The following is a 17,380-nucleotide window of genomic DNA, read 5'->3' as shown; positions in this document are numbered from 1 at the left end:
ATAGAAGAGCAATGAGAATCGGTTTCTCAGGAGCTTGGAAACTTCACTCTGCACATCTCTGAGACGTGGATGAGGAGGGCGCCTTGTGTTGCTTTGAAGGTTAAGAGCTCAGACTCAAGCCCACATTCAGTCCATGATAATCTATTAAAGCAGCTAAAAAGTGAGATTAAAGCATGTAAACAAATGCCTGGTGTAAAGAAAAAGCCCAGTATTTGCTCTTATTGCTGTGAGCTAGAGGTTGGGTGGGACAGAGCGTTATGTAAATAGATGGGGAGCTAGGAAACTCCCTTCTGTGATCACCCAGGTTCTCTTTGAGGGCCTGCAGGTACTGGGTATTTATAGTAAGAATCTTTTAAAGTAGCAGGGAAGAAAAAATAAAGCTTAGCTTCTGTTTGTATGTTTTGAGTTTGGTTCTTTCTGTTCTAGGTCCTCATAGAGACTGCTAAGAAGTTAGGACTCCGGTGCCACTCAAAAGGGACAATGATCACCATTGAGGGACCTCGTTTCAGCTCCCGGGCAGAAAGCATCATGTTCCAGACCTGGGGGGCAGATGTTATCAACATGACCACAGTTCCAGAGGTGGTTCTTGCTAAGGAGGCGGGAATTTGCTACGCAAGTATCGCCATGGCGACAGATTATGATTGCTGGAAGGAGCATGAGGAAGCGGTAGGTGGAATTCTCTTTGGTACATGTATGGCCTGGGTTTCCAAGTGCCATGAGAGCCAGTGACAGAGTGTCTTAACTTTTTGTTTCTATTACATTAGTTCCAGAAAGTGCCTTTATACCAAGTTTTAAAGTCAGCTTTTGATACATTATCATTAGGTGTTACCAGATTTTTTTTCTGTAGTTCCCATTGGAAGAACAAAATCTTCATAGAGAATGAAAGGACACTTAGGCAAGGATCAACAGGGAAGAGTACATTGCAAACATGTAGGTGTGTTGGGAATCTTACTGAGACTCAGCTCTTACATTACAGATAAAGACTCTTGGTTATAAGTTCTTTATGCTCCTGTTTATTATGTAGCGGGGAAACCTATTAATGTACCTTTCCTGGTAAGAGGATTCTGTATTCATGTCTAACCTGCCATGGATGGGTACTGTGCTTGGTATAAAAATACAATAGCAGACAGACAAGTCCATAAGGAGCTAACATTTTGGGTTTTGAAGGAACTGGGTAGAGGTCAAACAAACCAGTGTGAGAAGGCTCGGGGTTATATAGAAATAATGTGGTAGGATACAGAAGTACGTATCGAATGGGCCCAACCAAATACTTGACATCCAGGAAGCCTGGCTTAAGTGTGATGGGAAAGAGGGCCATGCTGGAGAGGTGAGGAGGGGGAAGAGGGAGGCAGGGCCGTGTAGACTACGTAAGGATTTCAGATGGGAGGTCAGTGAGGGTTTTGAAGCAGAAAAAAACATCAAGATCCAGCTGGTATTTGAGGATAATGGGCCACTGAGGTCAGGCTTCCAAAACAAATATGTCCTTTGTGGAAAACTTCAAAACATCTACAAAAGTAGAGTTTAGTGTAATGAACACCCCAGGTGCCCATCACCCAGCTTTCCACAATCATCAGCCGTGCCAACTCTTGACTTACTTATATGCCCCTATTCAGTTTTCTGCCCCCTACCCTTATGATTTTGAAGTAAATTTTTCTAAAAGACCTCTCTTTTAAAAATAATTTTTTTAAAACCACACCATCACTGTTGTACAAAAAAATTAGTGATATTAATTCTTTAAAATCAAATGTCCAGACTTGTCACATTTTCCCTCCTGTCTCATCATTTTTAACTGTTCAAATCAGGATCCCTTATAATCCACACATTGTATTTGAATGATAAGCCTCTTAAATCTTTAACCTAATATTCTCCTCCCTTTTCATTGCTTGCATTTTACTTGAAGAAACCAGATCATTTGTCTTGTCATTTATCTCATCTTAAAAAGAGAAAAGGACAAAACTGCAGCCAAGAAATTTTGAAGGAAGGAGTATGGCAGTGGCTGTTCTGGAGACATTTAGGGGAGGTGACGTCTTCTCTAGGGGGACTGTAGCACCATCTCAGAGCTGCTTGTTTCACCATCCAGTTTCATGTAAAACAGGCTAAGATATTCTAGCTGCCTCTCCATCCATGGGTATGGAGTTTAGGTCATGGATGAACACAGATTCTTTGAGGATGTTTGTTAGTTAAGAGATTTGCAAATCCTGACCCAATGTAGTCTCTGACTTGGCAGCTTTGGTCACCTCAGTGGCAGCTCTGCCTCATGATGTTGAGAAGTTGCTTCCAATTAATAGGAGACTCCAGCCTCTGCCACTCCCCGAGAGTAGACTGCTTCCTGCCTGTGGCTTTCTGCGTGGTTTCATAACATTTGTCTCCTTTGCAGAGCTAATGGTGCTTTCATTTAGTAGGCCACATGAGGTTTGGAAAACAGTCAACTGGAGCTACTTCAGTTAAAAGCAAAAAAACTAAGCTCTGTGTAAGTGGTAAGGCATGAAAGCAAATAATGTTAAATCCCACAAGGAAAGCATAGACAAAGATGGCATCATCTCAGTCAGCTATGTGTGTCATTGTGCTTTAAACCAGATGTGCAGCCTGGCACAGAAAAAGGTTCTAGAGTTGCCTAACCCCTTCTTCAAATTCCCATTGTTCTTTTTACTTGTAATATTGGGTGACTTCTTTAACCCTTCCACATGAGTGGGGGGTGTTAATTACATTTCTGACCTTGTAGGATTACTGGAAGAATTAAACATGATAAATACGGAGCCAATAGTATAGTACTAGGGCTTCCCAGGTGGCACTAATGATAAAGAACCCGCCTGCCAATGCAGGAGATATGAGACACAGGTTCGATTCCTTGGTCAAGAATGTCCCCTGGAGGAGGGTATGGCAACCCACTCCAATATTCTTGCCTGGAGAATCCCACAGACAGTGGAGCCTGGTGGACCACAGTCCGTAGGGTCGCACAGAGTTGGACACGACTGAAGTGACTTAGCACGCACAGTATAGTACTGGCCCCTAAGAGGGTCGTAGTCAGATGATAGGTGTGATGGAATGGTGGAGGGATGTAGTTTCCGAAGAAAACTCTGGAGATTTAAGCTGGATGTTGAGTGAGAATTTATTGTGAGAAAGCAGAAAGGACTTTCTGGGTGGAGCACAGCAGCAAAAACACAGAGGAAAAGGAGGTCAGAATCTGTATAGAAATAGCAGCCACAAAGAATGAGGAAAAGAGTAAAATATAAGGCAAATCTCTTGGTTGTTTCACGACGCTGCAGTTGACGTTGCCTACCTGGCAGGCACCCAGCTGGCTGCCTCCTTCTGCTGTGATCCCTCCCACAGTGATGGCACTCCTCTCTGCTACGGTGCTTATCATTTTGTTGTAAACACATCTCCATATTGTGGGAGGGGTCTAGGAAGGAATAGGAAGGTATAATCATGGTGCCCCTGAATCTTGGGTTTCTTCTAAGCATAGTTAAGCATGACAAGTACTCTTTCTGGTCATCTGTCTTATACTTAACTTCCTTCAGCTTCCTTAGGAAGCAGTTTCAGTCATACACAGAAGCAATGGGGTAAGCTTCCGTGAATGCAACTTCAGTCATAAACATAACAATTTTAAGCCAACCATGTTTCATCTACATGCTGATCCATGAACTTATCTGTGAACATTTTAGGAGACATCTAACATAACCACATTGCTGTTATCACAGTCCAACAATAATTCCTTAATATATCCAGGCAAAGTTCAATTTTCTAGTTATCTCAAGTAGCGTAAGTGATTTTTTGCTTCCAGGTGTTCTTAAAAGAAACCAGGTCATTTGTCCTATAGAGTTTCCCACAGTCTGATTACTGAAATCATCTCCTTAGGATGGTTTATCCAATTTCGCAGTGTTCTATATTTTCTGTAAATTGGCAGCAGGATCCAGAGATTTGATCTAATTCTGACATCATAATCCACAAGGAAGCTCATGAAAGTGGACTGTTTGTTTGGTTTGGGTTTCTGGTTTTGTGATGTTAACAGCCCATCCATTAATTCACTGGGACTATAAAAATGGTGATGCTTTGATTCCATTATTTTTATTAAAGACTTCTCTAAAGGGAAGTGTTCTTATCTTCTGATTTATCCAGTATAGCAACAGTTTTAAAACTGGAATCCATTCTGTGGACATGAGAAGAGCCACAAGCTTTCTAGGCCATGCCAACACATTATACAACTGAAAAGGTTTCTCAGACACCATGTTGAAAACTAGTTGTGCTTTTCAGAGATGTCATTGGATTTCTCTATGACCTCTCCCCTAATAAATGCAGAACTTGGGTTCAAGTTCTTGGGAGTAAACTGACTTCAACAGATCAAGTAGGAACTCAGAAAAAAATGTTCTGTGAAAAGCAGTGGAATTTTAAATTGCTGGTAATGTCCTGTGCTGTTGTTTTTCTAGGTTTCAGTGGACCGGGTCTTAAAGACCCTGAAAGAAAATGCCAATAAAGCCAAAAGCTTACTTCTCACTACCATACCTCAGATAGGATCCATGGAATGGTCAGAAACCCTCCATAACATGAAGGTAAGTATCCTCTCCATCTACAAGCAGACACTTCCATAGACTCTCAGCTGCCCGTTTCTCTAATTTGCATTGGACCCTTGGTCCATCTGTTCATGCATTTTATACTAGACTAGATGTTTTCTACATATTTTCATGTCATTTACTAGCATACTAACCATAAATGGAAGAGAGATATATTCTGGCTGGTAATGCAAGAGCACTAAAAGTTGAGGTGAAGGAGTTTTATTATCTAGTCTATCAGGTTCTTGACACTGTCCTGCTTTGCAGTGTATCCGTAAATTTTACTTCAGAAGATTGGTAGTGTTTGCTCTGTACACGTATTATACTGCAGACAAGGCTGTTTTCTCTTTGGCTGCTGCTGCTAAGTCACTTCAGTCGTGTCCGACTCTGTGCGACCCCATAGACGGCAGCCCACCAGGCTCCCCCGTCCCTGGGATTCTCCAGGCAAGAACACTGGAGTGGGTTGCCATTTCCTTCTCCAGTGCATGAAAGTGAGAAGTGAAAGTGAAATCGCTCAGTTGTGTTCGACTCTTAGCGACTCCATGGACTGCAGCCCACCAGGCTCCTCGGTCCGTGGGCAGATCTATGCTAAGTACTGGCAGCCTTTAAAGCCAAAACACTGGCATACAATACCAAAATGGTGCCAGGGACTGTTTACTTATAGTTAATGTTGCATCAGACAAATTAAGATAGTAATAAACATGTGGAGGGTTGCAGATTGGTAGCTTTTCAACTCTAGTATTAATTCCCAGAATATGATTTGAACTGATTGCTGAGCTCAGATGTGTGGTTTTTATCTGGACCTCTTGTGTCTCTTGATTAACCACCTTAGATAAGGGGTTGGCTGAAATTGATCAGATGTTACATTCACCTAGTATCCAAAGAGGGTAGCCAGCATATCCAAAGGTCTCCTAGAATACATCTCTACTCTTAGGTGTTAGAGTTGAGAGAGGATTTGAAAAGTTGATAAAAGCCCCTCTCAACCTGAATAACCACGGAGGAACCCTGGAATGACAGCCATTGTTTTAGTGTGATGACAATACTGTGGTAGTAAATGACTGCCGACTGCTGGGCATGGAGGAGCCATGATTTGTAGTTTGCTGACTGCCATAGTATAAAATGCTCTTGCACAGCCCATTTCAAGCTATCAACATGAAGCCACCGGTAAGCTGGGAAGTGATATACATAATGAGTTTTTACAAAGCTGGTACAAGCAGGCTCCAGAAAACCAGTGTAAAATGTCTCTCAGCCTTGAGGACTGGCAAAACCAGGAATACTGGCATTTTGTACTCTGTCTTCCCTGCTGCTGCTGCTGCTAAGTCGCTTCAGTCTTGTCCGACTCTGTGCGACCCCATAGATGGCAGCCCACCAGGCTCCCTCATCCCTGGGATTCTCCAGGCAAGAACACCGGAGTGGGTTGCCATTTCCTTCTCCAATTCATGAAAGTGAAAAGAGAAAGTGAAGTCGCTCAGTTGTGTCCGACTCTTTGTGACCCCATGGACTGCAGCCCACCAGGCTCCTCCGTCCATGGGATTTTCCAGGCAAGAGTACTGTCTTCCCTACTAGATTTTAAATCCATAAGGAACAGGAAACACATCTGTTGGTTTCAGCCTATCTACTCAGGAGATAAATGTTCTTTAATGATAGGTCCTTTCCCTCATGAATTATTTCATCATAATTGAAATATAGGCAACTCTTTTTATATGGATGAAGAAAAAGGGAACAGAAAATCAGTTCTAGGAATTGGAGAATGTCACTTTAAACTAGAAACAGTTACATCTGGTGAAACGTAATGAGTGTAATGCGATTGAACAGTATGACTTTGGCTTATCAAAACAAACACACTGTTGACTGGCAGGAAATGTGATTCATTCTTTTGGTACTGCTGAGGCTGTTACCTGCTGGATGGGATGGTGAGGTTTGGGGTTTGGGTTTTTTTTGGTTTTTTGTTTTTTTAAGGTTTCTGATCCTTGGTCAGAATTTTACTAAGCCAATTTGACCATAGCCCCTTGAACTTTCAAAGATAATTTGTCAAGGAATAAATTTATTATTTCAGCTTCATTTTTAAGTAAAAATATTTGGATAGTAGATTGGTGTTCTCTATTCCTTCTGTGAAGCTTCTGAAAGTGTGTGTAAAACGGCATTTTTTTTAAACGGGTTAATATGTGTAGAAGAGAGAAAATGAAGAATTGCTACTCTTGACAAAATTGAGAATCATAGCCTCCATTCTGTAACATATAAGGAATACCACACTAATAATCCCTTATTCCAAGGCAGTATTTTCAGCTCTCTGAATACTGAAGTGTGTATCATTAATTCACTAATTCATTTCAGAATCACTTAGTGAGCACCAACTATATGTCAAGCTATGGTTTACACAGATATGTAAGACGCTGTTATGGAGAAGCTCCTAGTCTATTTGGAGATACTCGCATATTAAAATTTCAATGACATTTTTCAGTGGAATAAGACAAAGGCTAGGGGTTGGTGTAAAAATATGTCCCAGTGGATGTAAAGGGGCAGGGGTGGAGATAAGTGAGAATCAGAACAGTCCTCTGAGATAAACATTCTAAACCTCACTTTACATGAAAGGAGAATAAAGAACGAACAGTTAAAAAAGATTTATGCCCAAAACTCCATATGTGGTTAGTGATTATTAAACTTTCAGTGAACATGAGAATTTTCTGGAGAGTTTATCAAGTATATATCCCATGAGTCCTCACTCTATAAAAATCAAAGTGAAAATAAGCACTCCAGGTGATTATCATGCCCCCAAGCATGAGAATTCCTGCCTGTACTAATTGTTTGATTAATCATAATCTGTGCCTACTTCCTTTCAGAAAATGGCCCAGTTTTCTGTTTTGTTACCAAGACATTAAAACAGCATGGCTGCCCAGGAGACTTCGAAATTCCAGTCCTTTTGGGAATTCCTGCTTGAGAAAACAGAAAAGATATGCAGCTTTCATGCCCTTGCTCCCCAAGGAAGAAGTGATAAGACATTGCACTCATCAGAGATGCCTTCTCAAAGACTTGGACTGCTTCAAATAATTGAAGGAAAGCAAATTACACTTCCAGAAAAGAAAAAAAAGAAGACACCTTTCACCATTCCCCTATTAAATTTGTAACAATAAAGGTAGTCAGTAATATTCCTGTGCTGCCAAGGAATTTGAAGAAGAAAAGCTCTTAGACTATTTACTGGTGTGACTGTAAGTTGGTATAGTCTTTTTTGAGGGCAGTTTGGTAAAATGTATCAAAGGCTTAAAAAATACTCTTTGTGCTGGTTAAACTCCTAGGAATTTATCTTTAAGGAATTATCAGAGATACATATAAATAATTATGAATAAAGAAGGATGTATAACATAGTTATCATAGCAAATATTCAAAACAATCTGAATATCTAACAAATGGAGGTAAATCATGGTCAAGCTCTTAATTAGACTGTGAAGCAGCCAACTGAACATCATAGCTTCACATAATGTACAAAAGACATTGTTGCTGTATAATATGGAATGAGGATATGTAAGCATTTTACAATACTGATTTTGTTTTAAAATTCTACATAGTTATGTACAAAGAATAGAAAGAAATATATGCAGTCTTCTGTTATTGTATTTGGGAAGAGGGATACTGGATAATTTTTTATTTTATTTTTTCCATTTCTTCACATTTTTCTACAATGAATATAATCGAATAGTGAAGTTTTAGAAATAAAAATGGGATTAGAAAGATCCAGTTCTTGAAAACCCACTGTTTTTGGTAATGCAACAGAAGTTAAAATGGCACTGCTAAGAGGAGTTCTGTTTGAGTTCCATCTTTATATTGTTAAAAAGGCCATTAATGACTGTATGGTTAGAACAGTATTTGGATTTGCAACAATGTGAGAAAAGCTGAGTGTTTAATATGGAGCTAATCTTAAATTATTTAAGAGACCATATACACACATTATAGTGTGTGAGATATTTTTAAAACTGGTATTTGACTTTTTGTTTCTACACCTTTTCATGATTTGATGAATTATTTTACATGAGTTGAGTTTTTTTAAATAAAAAAGTGGAAGCTTCTTACTGTTTTTTATTCTTAATTTTAAAGGAATGTGGTTTGTTTTCTTATCAGAGAGAGATCATTTTTCCCTCAGAATTACTCCTCACTGTAGTCTGTTACTCAGTCCTTTAGTAATGTATATCTCTTGGCTGTTTAAAGAGAATGTAGAATGAATGTGTTTATGTCTAAGGAATTGTCTTCAAGATAATGAGCTGCTAACTGTAAATAATAAACCAGTTACCCTTCAGCGTTAATACAGAGCTGTCTGGGTTACATGTAAGTATGGCTCTTGGACTCTGATGCAGCATTTCAGCTCTGTGCATGAGACAGCCACAGAGGACGTGATGAATCTGAACCCAGGGTTCTCTGGCTCTGTACACCATGATTGTTTTCACTACCCTGTAATATATGCTATGCCTTACTATCCTTCTTTCTTGGTAGACATCTGAGGATGTCAAGGCCGAAATGTAGGCATTATTCTTGTTCCTTCAAAAGTACGGTGGTTTCCAAATTCCGTTCAGTTCAGTTCAATCATTCAGTTGTGTCCGACTCTTTGTGACCCCATGGACTGCAGCACGCCAGGTCTCCCTGTCCATCACCAACTCCCGGAGTTTACTCAAACTCATGTCCATTGAGTCAGTGATGCCATCCAACCATCTCATCCTCTGTCATCCCCTTCTCCTCCCACCTTAAATCTTTTCCAGCATCAGGCTCTTTTCAAATGAGTCAGTTCTTTGCATCACATGGCCAAAGGATTGGAGTTCCAGCTTCAGCACCAGTCCTTCAAATGAATATTCAGGACTGATTTCCTTTAGGATGGACTGGTTGGATCTTCTTGCAGTCCACGGGACTCTCAAGAATCTTCTCCAACACTACAGTTCAAAACATGAATTCTTCCACAGTCAGCTTTTTTTACAGTCCAACTGTTACATCCATACATGACTACTGGAAAAACCATACCCTTGACTAGACGGACCTTTGTTGGCAAAGTAATGTCTCTGCTTTTGAATATGCTAAGTTGGTCATAACTTTCCTTCCAAGGAGCAAGCGTCTTTTAATTTCATGGCTGCAGTCACCATCTACAGTGATTCTGGAGCCCAACAAAATAAAGTCTGACACTGTTTCCACTGTTTCCCCATCTATTTCCCATGAAGTGATGGGACCAGATGCCATGATCTCAGTTTTCTGAATGTTGAGCTTTAAGCCAACTTTTTCACTCTCCACTTTCACTTTCATCAAGAGGCTATCTTTAGTTCTTCTTTGCTTTCTGCCATTAGGGTGGTGTCATCTACATATGTGAGGTTGTTGATATTTCTTCCAGCAAACTTGATTCCAGCCTGTGCTTCATCCAGCCCAGCATTTCTCATGATGTATTCTGCATATAAGTTAAATAAGCAGGGTGACAATATACAGCCTTGACGTACTCCTTACCAGTCTGTTGTTCCATGTCCAGTTCTAACTTGCTTCTTGACCTGCATACAGATTTCTCAGGAAGCAGGTCAGGTGGTCTGGTATTCCCATCTATTTAAGAATTTTCCAGAGTTTATTGTGATCCACATAGTCAAAGGCTTTGGCATAGTCAATAAAGCAGAAGTAGATGTATTTCTGGAACTCTAGCTTTTTTGAGGACCCAGTGGATGTTGGTGATTGATCTCAGGTTCACAGTTCACATATTGCTGAAAAAAAAAAAGAAATAGCTCAACTGGAATTCCATCACCTCCACTAGCTTTGTTTGTAGTGATGCTTCCTAAGGCCACTTGACTTTTCATTCCAGGATGTCTGGCTCTAGGTAAGTGATCACACCATCATGGTTATCTGGGTCATGAAGATCTTTTTTGTATATTCTTCTGTGTATTCTTGCCACCTCTTCTTAATTTCTTCTGCTTCTGTTAGGTCCATACCATTTCTGTCCTTTACTGTGCCCATCTTTGCATGAAATGTTCCCTTGGTATCTCTAATTTTCTTGAAGAGATCTCTAGTCTTTCCCATTCTGTTGTTTTCCTCTATGTCTTTACATTGATCACTGAGGAAGGCTTTCTTATCTCTCCTTGCTATTCTTTGGAACTCTGAATTCAAATGGGTAAGTCTTTCTTTCCTTTTCTTCTTTGCCTTTCACTTTTTTTCTCAAAGGCCTTGTCAGACAACCATTTTGCCTTTTTGCATTTCTTTTTCTTGGGGATGGTCTTGATCATCGCCTCCTACACAATGTTACGAGCCTCCATCCATAGTTCTTCAGGCACTTTATCAGACCTAATCCCTTGAATCTATTTGTCACTTGCACTGTATAATCGTAAGGGATTTGATTTAGGTTATACCTGAATGGTCTAGTGGTTTTCTCTACTTTCTTCAATTTAAGTCTGAATTTGGCAATAAGGAGTTCATGATCTGAGCCACAGTCAGCTCCCCGTCTTGTTTTTGCTGACTGTATATAGCTTCTCCATTTTCAGCTGCAAAGAATATAATCAATCAGATTTCAGTATTGACCATCTGGTGATGTCCATGTGTAGAGTCATCTCTTGTGTTGTTGGAAGAGGGTGTTTGCTATGACCAATGCATTCCCTTGGCAAAACTCTCTTAGCCTTTGCCCTACTTCATTCTGTACTCCAAGGCCAAATTTGCCTGTTACTCCAGGTATTTCTTGACTTCCTACTTTTGCTTTCCAAATTATAGAAGTTATTTTCTTGATTCAGTAGTGTTTTATTGCAACATTTTTAACTTCTCAAATGAAGTATACAGTTCACTTACTTTGTTGCCATCATTCACTCCTTAAGCAAAACCAACAATATAATTTTCCTCATAGCTCATCCTTGAGGACTTTGCTGACCATTTCTCCCTGGAATACTTCTCAATTCCATGGTTCTTCACTCCTTTTCTTAGCTACAACAATAAGTAAACACTGTGATGAGCTCTGAGTATGTCAGAGTTTCTCCAGAGAATGATAGGAATATTAGAAAAGTTCTAGCTTAGCAACTCAGCCCCTTAGAAGAGTGCTGAATTACTAATTAGTACATCCGCATCTACATAAAAATATTTTACTGGCATTGTGAGCTGCTTATTTTTATTTTGCATTGTTTTTCATGATTTTGAGGAGTAGATAACTAGAATAGTTCATAGGCAGAGTGTTAACCAAAGAGTGGAGAAGGCTGGAATAGTAGGGTTACATTTGAGAACTGAAAATACTTTGCAGATTAGCTTCAGTGCATCCTGGATTTGTTCATAACAGGTCAAAAGTTAAGAACGGCTAAAATTCTCACTGGTGTGGGGAAGTTTAAATAAGATGCATTAATTCAAATCAGTGTCTTCATACATCAGTATAGAACAATGTCTATGACAAAAGTAGAAATCAGAAAATTATGTGAAATAAAGCAGTTTGTGAATAGCATATTTATGTTTTATGGCCACAAAGTTTCTGGAAAGAAGCTGAGTGACCACCTCTGAGGTATGAATCAAGAGACCTACTATCTACCTCATACCTTTCTGTACTGTTTGGACTTTTTACCATAAGCATCAGTAGATGCTTATACGTTTTGAGGAATGGAGAATAGAGACCTTGCTTTGTAGCAGTTTATATAAAAGAATCTCTTTAGCCTGACATTGATTTCTGTTAGGTCATGTCCAGGTCAGTGTGTCCAGTTCTGGGCACAATACTTTCAGGGGAACTCTGACCAAAAAGGACCAGCAGAAGAGTACAGGAACTGGGAAAACAACGCCCACATATGTAATGGTGGAAGCAACTGAGTATGTCTAACCATTTAAGAGAAAATCTTATGTGAGCATTTCAAATATTTAAAAGGCTGTCATTCAGTTATAGACTAATCTATCTCACTATTGAGTAAGCCTCCATAAAATCATGAAACATCTTTTTATTTATGAGATCCTTTGTTCCTTGAACTTATTATCACAAGATCAATCTATATTTGTGTAAGTGAAAATCTGATCTTATTTTTCCTACATAAAACCTTCATCGGCTCTTCTTGAACCTTCCCCTCCATGTCAACTTTCAGCAGGTAACTTCAGTTCCTTATTCACTGACAAAACTGAAGCCTCAGCAGAGAACTTCCAGGCATACCCCCCTTTACCATTCCCCAAACTCTTTTCTCCTCTCTTGTTATTTCTGACAATATACATATCAGCAGCACCTGGAGGGCTTCTTAAAACAGACTACATGGCGCCACCCTAGAGTTTCTTTTTTAAAAGTCCTCAGTCTGGGACATCGTAATCTGGGCTTTGCAGCCATCTTGAAATTATACACAAATTTCTGTCCTGGTGTCTCAGTCCCCCTTTCTATCTTTGTGTCTTCCAGCCTCTACTGAGCTTGTTGACTGGTGCTCCCAACATAACCCATTCCACTGGTGGACAAAGGATACTTAGAAAAAATTCTTTCTCTTAAATTTTGAAATTAATCTACCTGTAACTTTCATTTATCCTTCTCTGGAACTGTTTGGGCGTCATCTAATCTCTTCCACACAGCACAGTTCTAATATTTGATGGCGGTCTATCTGTCCTCCCAAGAGATCTTTTGCCTGAACATCTTTAGTTCATTTTCTTTTCCAGTGTTCCTGAAATAAAATTACATTTGATACTGTAAGTTTAAATCTACAGCACAATGGCATATGTATATATTGCAAACATTACTGCAGTTAAGTTTAGTTAGCATCCATCACCTCATCAATTCAGTTCCATTCAGTTGGTCAGTTGTGTCCGACTCTTTGTGACCCCATGGACTGCAGCATGCCAAGATTCCCTGTCCTTCACCATCTACCAGAGCTTGCTCAAACTCATGTCCATCGAGTCGGTGATGCCATCCAGCCATCTCATCCTCTGTCATCCCCTTCTCCTGCCTTCAATCTTTCCCAGCATCAGGGTCTTTCCCAGTGAGTCAGTTCTTGGCATCAGGTGGCCAAAGTATTGGAGCTTTAGCTTCAGCATCAATCACCTTAGTTACAGAAAATCACCATAGTTACAGAAAAAAAATTTTTTCCTCGTGAGAACTTTTAGGACCTGCTCCCTTCAGCTCAGTTCAGTTCAGTTCAGTCGCTCAGTCGTGTCCGACTCTTTGTGACCCCATGAATCGCAGCATGCCAGGCCTCCATGTCCATCACCAACTCCCGGAGTTCACTCAGACTCACGTCCATCGAGTTAGTGATGCCATCCAGCCATCTCATCCTCTGTCGTCCCCTTCTCCTCCTGCCCCCAATCCCTCCCAGCATCAGAGTCTTTACCAATGAGTCAACTCTTCACACGAGGTGGCCAAAGTACTGGAGTTTCAGCTTCAGCATCATTCCCTCCAAAGAAATCCCAGGGCTGATCTCCTTCAGAATGGACTGGTTGGATCTCCCTGCAGTCCAAGGGACTCTCAAGAGTCTTCTCCAACACCACAGTTCAAAAGCATCAATTCTTCGGCACTCAGCTTTCTTTACAGTCCAACTCTCACATCCATACATGACCACTGGAAAAACCATAACCTTGACTAGACAGACCTCTGTTGGCAAAGTAATGTCTCTGCTTTTGAATATGCTATCTAGGTTGGTTGTAACTTTTCTTCCAAGGAGTAAATGTCTTTTAATTTCATGGCTGCAGTCACCATCTGCAGTGATTTTGGAGCCCATAGCATCTTTCAAATATGCCATAAAGCACTATTAACTATAGTTATCATGTTATATATTACATCCCCAGTACTTACTTATTTTATAACTGGGAGTTTATACATTTAACCACATCCACATAATTCCCCTATCCTCTACAGCCTACTTCTGGCAACCTCAAATCTGATCTGTTTCTATGAGTTTAGTGTTCTATTTTAGATTCCACATGTAAATGAGACTAAACAGTATATGTCTTTCTCTGACTTACTTCACTTAGCATAATGCCCTCAAGGTCCATCAGTGTTGTTACAAATGGCAGAATTTCCTGCGCTTTACGGCTGTAGCATATTCCATTGTTTCTATATATACCACATTTTCTTTGTTCATCCCTCAGTGAGTACACAGTTTGTTTCCATGTCTCAGCTGTTGTGAATAATGCTGCAAAAAAAAGGACATGGGGGTGCAGAGAGCTCTTCAACATAGTGATTTTGTTTATTCTTGCAAACATCCAGTGTTTCCCATAGTGGCTGTACCAATCTACATTCCCACCAGCCTTGCACAAAGGTTCTCTTTTCTCTACATCCTGACAAGCATCTGTTATCTGTTTTTTGTTTTTTTGGAGGATAGACATTCTGATGGAATGGCTGACATGTAATCTCATTGTGGTCTTGATTGCAGTACCCTAATGTTGAGCACCTTTTCATGACCTTTTGGTCATCTGAATATCTTAGAAAAATGTCTATTCAGGTCCATTGCCAATTTTTCAATTAGATGATTATTATTTTGCTATTCAGTTGTATGGGGTTTTTTATATATTTTGAATGTTAACCTCTTGTCAGATACATGATTTGCAAATATCTTCTGTCATTCTGTAAACTGCTCGTACATTTTGTTGACTGTTTCTTTTTGGCATTCAGAAGCTTTTAAATTGGCGTAGTCCCATCTGTTTACCGTTGTATTGTTGCTTGTGATTTCAGTGTCATATTCAAAAAATCACTGCCAAGACCCATGTCAATAAGTATTTTTCCCAAGTTTTATTCTAGCAGTTTTATGGTTTCAGGTCTTACATTTAGGTCTTCAATTCATTTCAATTTAATTTTTGTGAGTAGTATAGATATAAGATAGGGTTCAGAGTTTCTGATTCAAGACATCTGAGATAGGGCCTGATAATTTACATTTCTAATATAAGTTCCAGGTGACACTGAAGCCACACTTTGAAAACTGCTATCATAGATGTTTTTCCCTGCTCATCCACTTACTGGATCTTGTAACTCTTACCTAGTCAAAGATGTCACTCTGACACTTGACCCTCTCTAAAAATCAAACCATCTCTCATTACTGGATCATTGCACCTCAGTGCACAAATATGCTATTCTTTCTCCCATTAAAAAAAAATACTTCTTGACCACAATTCTGTTTACTGATTGTCTTAATGCTTTGACTTTCATTGAAATATGACCTCTTGAAGAGTTATATATTTTCACTGTCTCCAACTTGTCTTCATTCTTTGTTCAGCTCACTCCAAATCAAATTTTGCCAGCAACCCACTTCCAATACCACTGAAATTATTCTCAAAGTCATCTCTAGTAAATCTAGGTCAACTCTCCAACTTCATCCTTTTCCTATCAGCAGCATTTGATACATTTATCCATTCCTGCTATTTGATAAACTTTCTTCACGTGGCTTTCAGGGACATCACACTTGATTTTTCTTCTATGTCGATAGCTGCTACTCAGTCTCCGCTGTTCCTCCTCCCTAATCTTTCAACATTACCTGCCTTAGGGCTCAATCTTTGGATTTTTCTATCTTCACTCATACTTTGGGGACCATTTCTCATCTGCATCCCAAATCTGCCCTCCCTGCACAGTTGGCAGTTCCTTCCTTCCAGTTACTCAGACCAAAAACATGGAGTCATCCATGCCACTTCAAAAGCCATATTCACACCAGGAAAACTTTATTCACTCTGCCATCAAAACACATCTGGAAACTATTCCTCACAGCATCTACTGTTTCTACCCTGATCTGAGCTGCTCTAATTTTTATCTGACTACTGAAATAATCTTCTAACTGGTCTTCCAGCTTCTACTCTTCTCCATGAGACCTGTACCTTTCCCTTATCTCTCTGAATTCCTTTCTAACTATCCTCAAAACTCACTCTGCTCCATACCACCAACCTTACTTTTCCTATAACACACCAGGCCTTCTCCTCCTTAAGTATTTGCTTTGTGTCCCTCTTCCTGAAAAGTTACCCCGGATAAACATGTGGCTCAGGCTTGCAGCTCCTTCAATTCTCTGCTCAAAATAAACCTCGATAGGTCAACCTCAACCATCATATCTTAACAGAAAGCAAAGATCCTCACTCCCCTACACACCCCCAGCATTCCTGGCTCAACTTTTCTTTTTTCTCCATAGCTCTCAATGTTCCCAACATATGCTAGTATTTGTGTTTGCTTATTTGTTTTTGTTGTTTGCTGATACCCTCCCCCTACTGCCTTCTCAAAAATGTAAACTCTGCAGGAATCCTGTCATTCATTGATACATATTCCAAATGACCAGAACAGTGTCTGTCTGGCACTTAGAAGGCTTTCAGCCAATACTTTTAAATGTACAGTTTCCCCTTCCTTATCACAAGCCCTGCATGTTCTAACATTTTCTGGCCTACTACAGCCTCTTCTCTCACCTCCCACACCTCATGGCACTCTAGATCAGAGCTAGCCTATAGAAATATAATGTGCACCAATATTTAATTTTAAATCTTCTAGAAGCCACATTTAAAAAGTAAAAAGATAGTGGAGGAGCTGTTTGGCAGCAGCAGCTGCCTCCTGCCTTCCTTTCCCACCATCCTACATCAGAGTGGAAGAGACAGAGTCTGGCACTGTAAGTGCAGATGGCCAGCAGTCAGCCAGCAGCCAGTTCACTGCCTCCAGTTCTCCAGTTCTGAAAAAAAAAGTCCTTTTTGAGAGGACACAAGAAGGTAGAGTAGAAGGAAGCCAGGTCACCTCTTCTTATGGAAACACCAAAATCACAACTAACTGCTGAACCCCACTGACAAAAAAAGCAAACAAACACTGAAACCTACCAAAAGAGACAGCCTACATCCAAAGTCAGAAAAGAAGCCACGACAAGATGGTAGAAGGGACACAATCATGATAAAATTACATCTTGTACACACAGGGTGTATGGGATACACTTGGGAAATAGTTATAC

At 40.0% G+C, this 17,380-nt stretch overlaps 1 protein-coding gene and 1 long non-coding RNA gene across 2 annotated transcripts in view; one reads left to right on the top strand and one right to left on the bottom strand.

Moving 5' to 3' along the window:
• The window catches only part of MTAP (methylthioadenosine phosphorylase), a 46,831-nt gene extending 37,989 nt beyond the window's left edge, over positions 1–8,842 (top strand). The window contains exons 6-8 of the mRNA XM_002689506.7: positions 427–666; positions 4,425–4,547; positions 7,388–8,842. Coding sequence (XP_002689552.1) covers positions 427–666; positions 4,425–4,547; positions 7,388–7,426 — 402 coding nt within the window. The 3' untranslated portion in view covers positions 7,427–8,842. The remainder of the gene's footprint in view (positions 1–426; positions 667–4,424; positions 4,548–7,387) is intronic.
• Positions 2,912–17,380, bottom strand: part of LOC132345928 (uncharacterized) — a 68,847-nt gene continuing 54,378 nt past the window's right edge. Inside the window, exons 2-3 of the long non-coding RNA XR_009495522.1 lie at positions 12,997–13,147; positions 2,912–3,400 (exon numbers count right to left, since the gene is read on the bottom strand). This is a non-coding gene — a long non-coding RNA (uncharacterized lncRNA). The remainder of the gene's footprint in view (positions 3,401–12,996; positions 13,148–17,380) is intronic.

This window comes from Bos taurus, chromosome 8, assembly GCF_002263795.3.
Source record: "Bos taurus isolate L1 Dominette 01449 registration number 42190680 breed Hereford chromosome 8, ARS-UCD2.0, whole genome shotgun sequence".
NCBI lineage: Eukaryota > Metazoa > Chordata > Mammalia > Artiodactyla > Bovidae > Bos > Bos taurus.
Note: the sequence above shows the minus strand (reverse complement) of the source record. Positions and strands in the feature narration are given on the sequence as shown.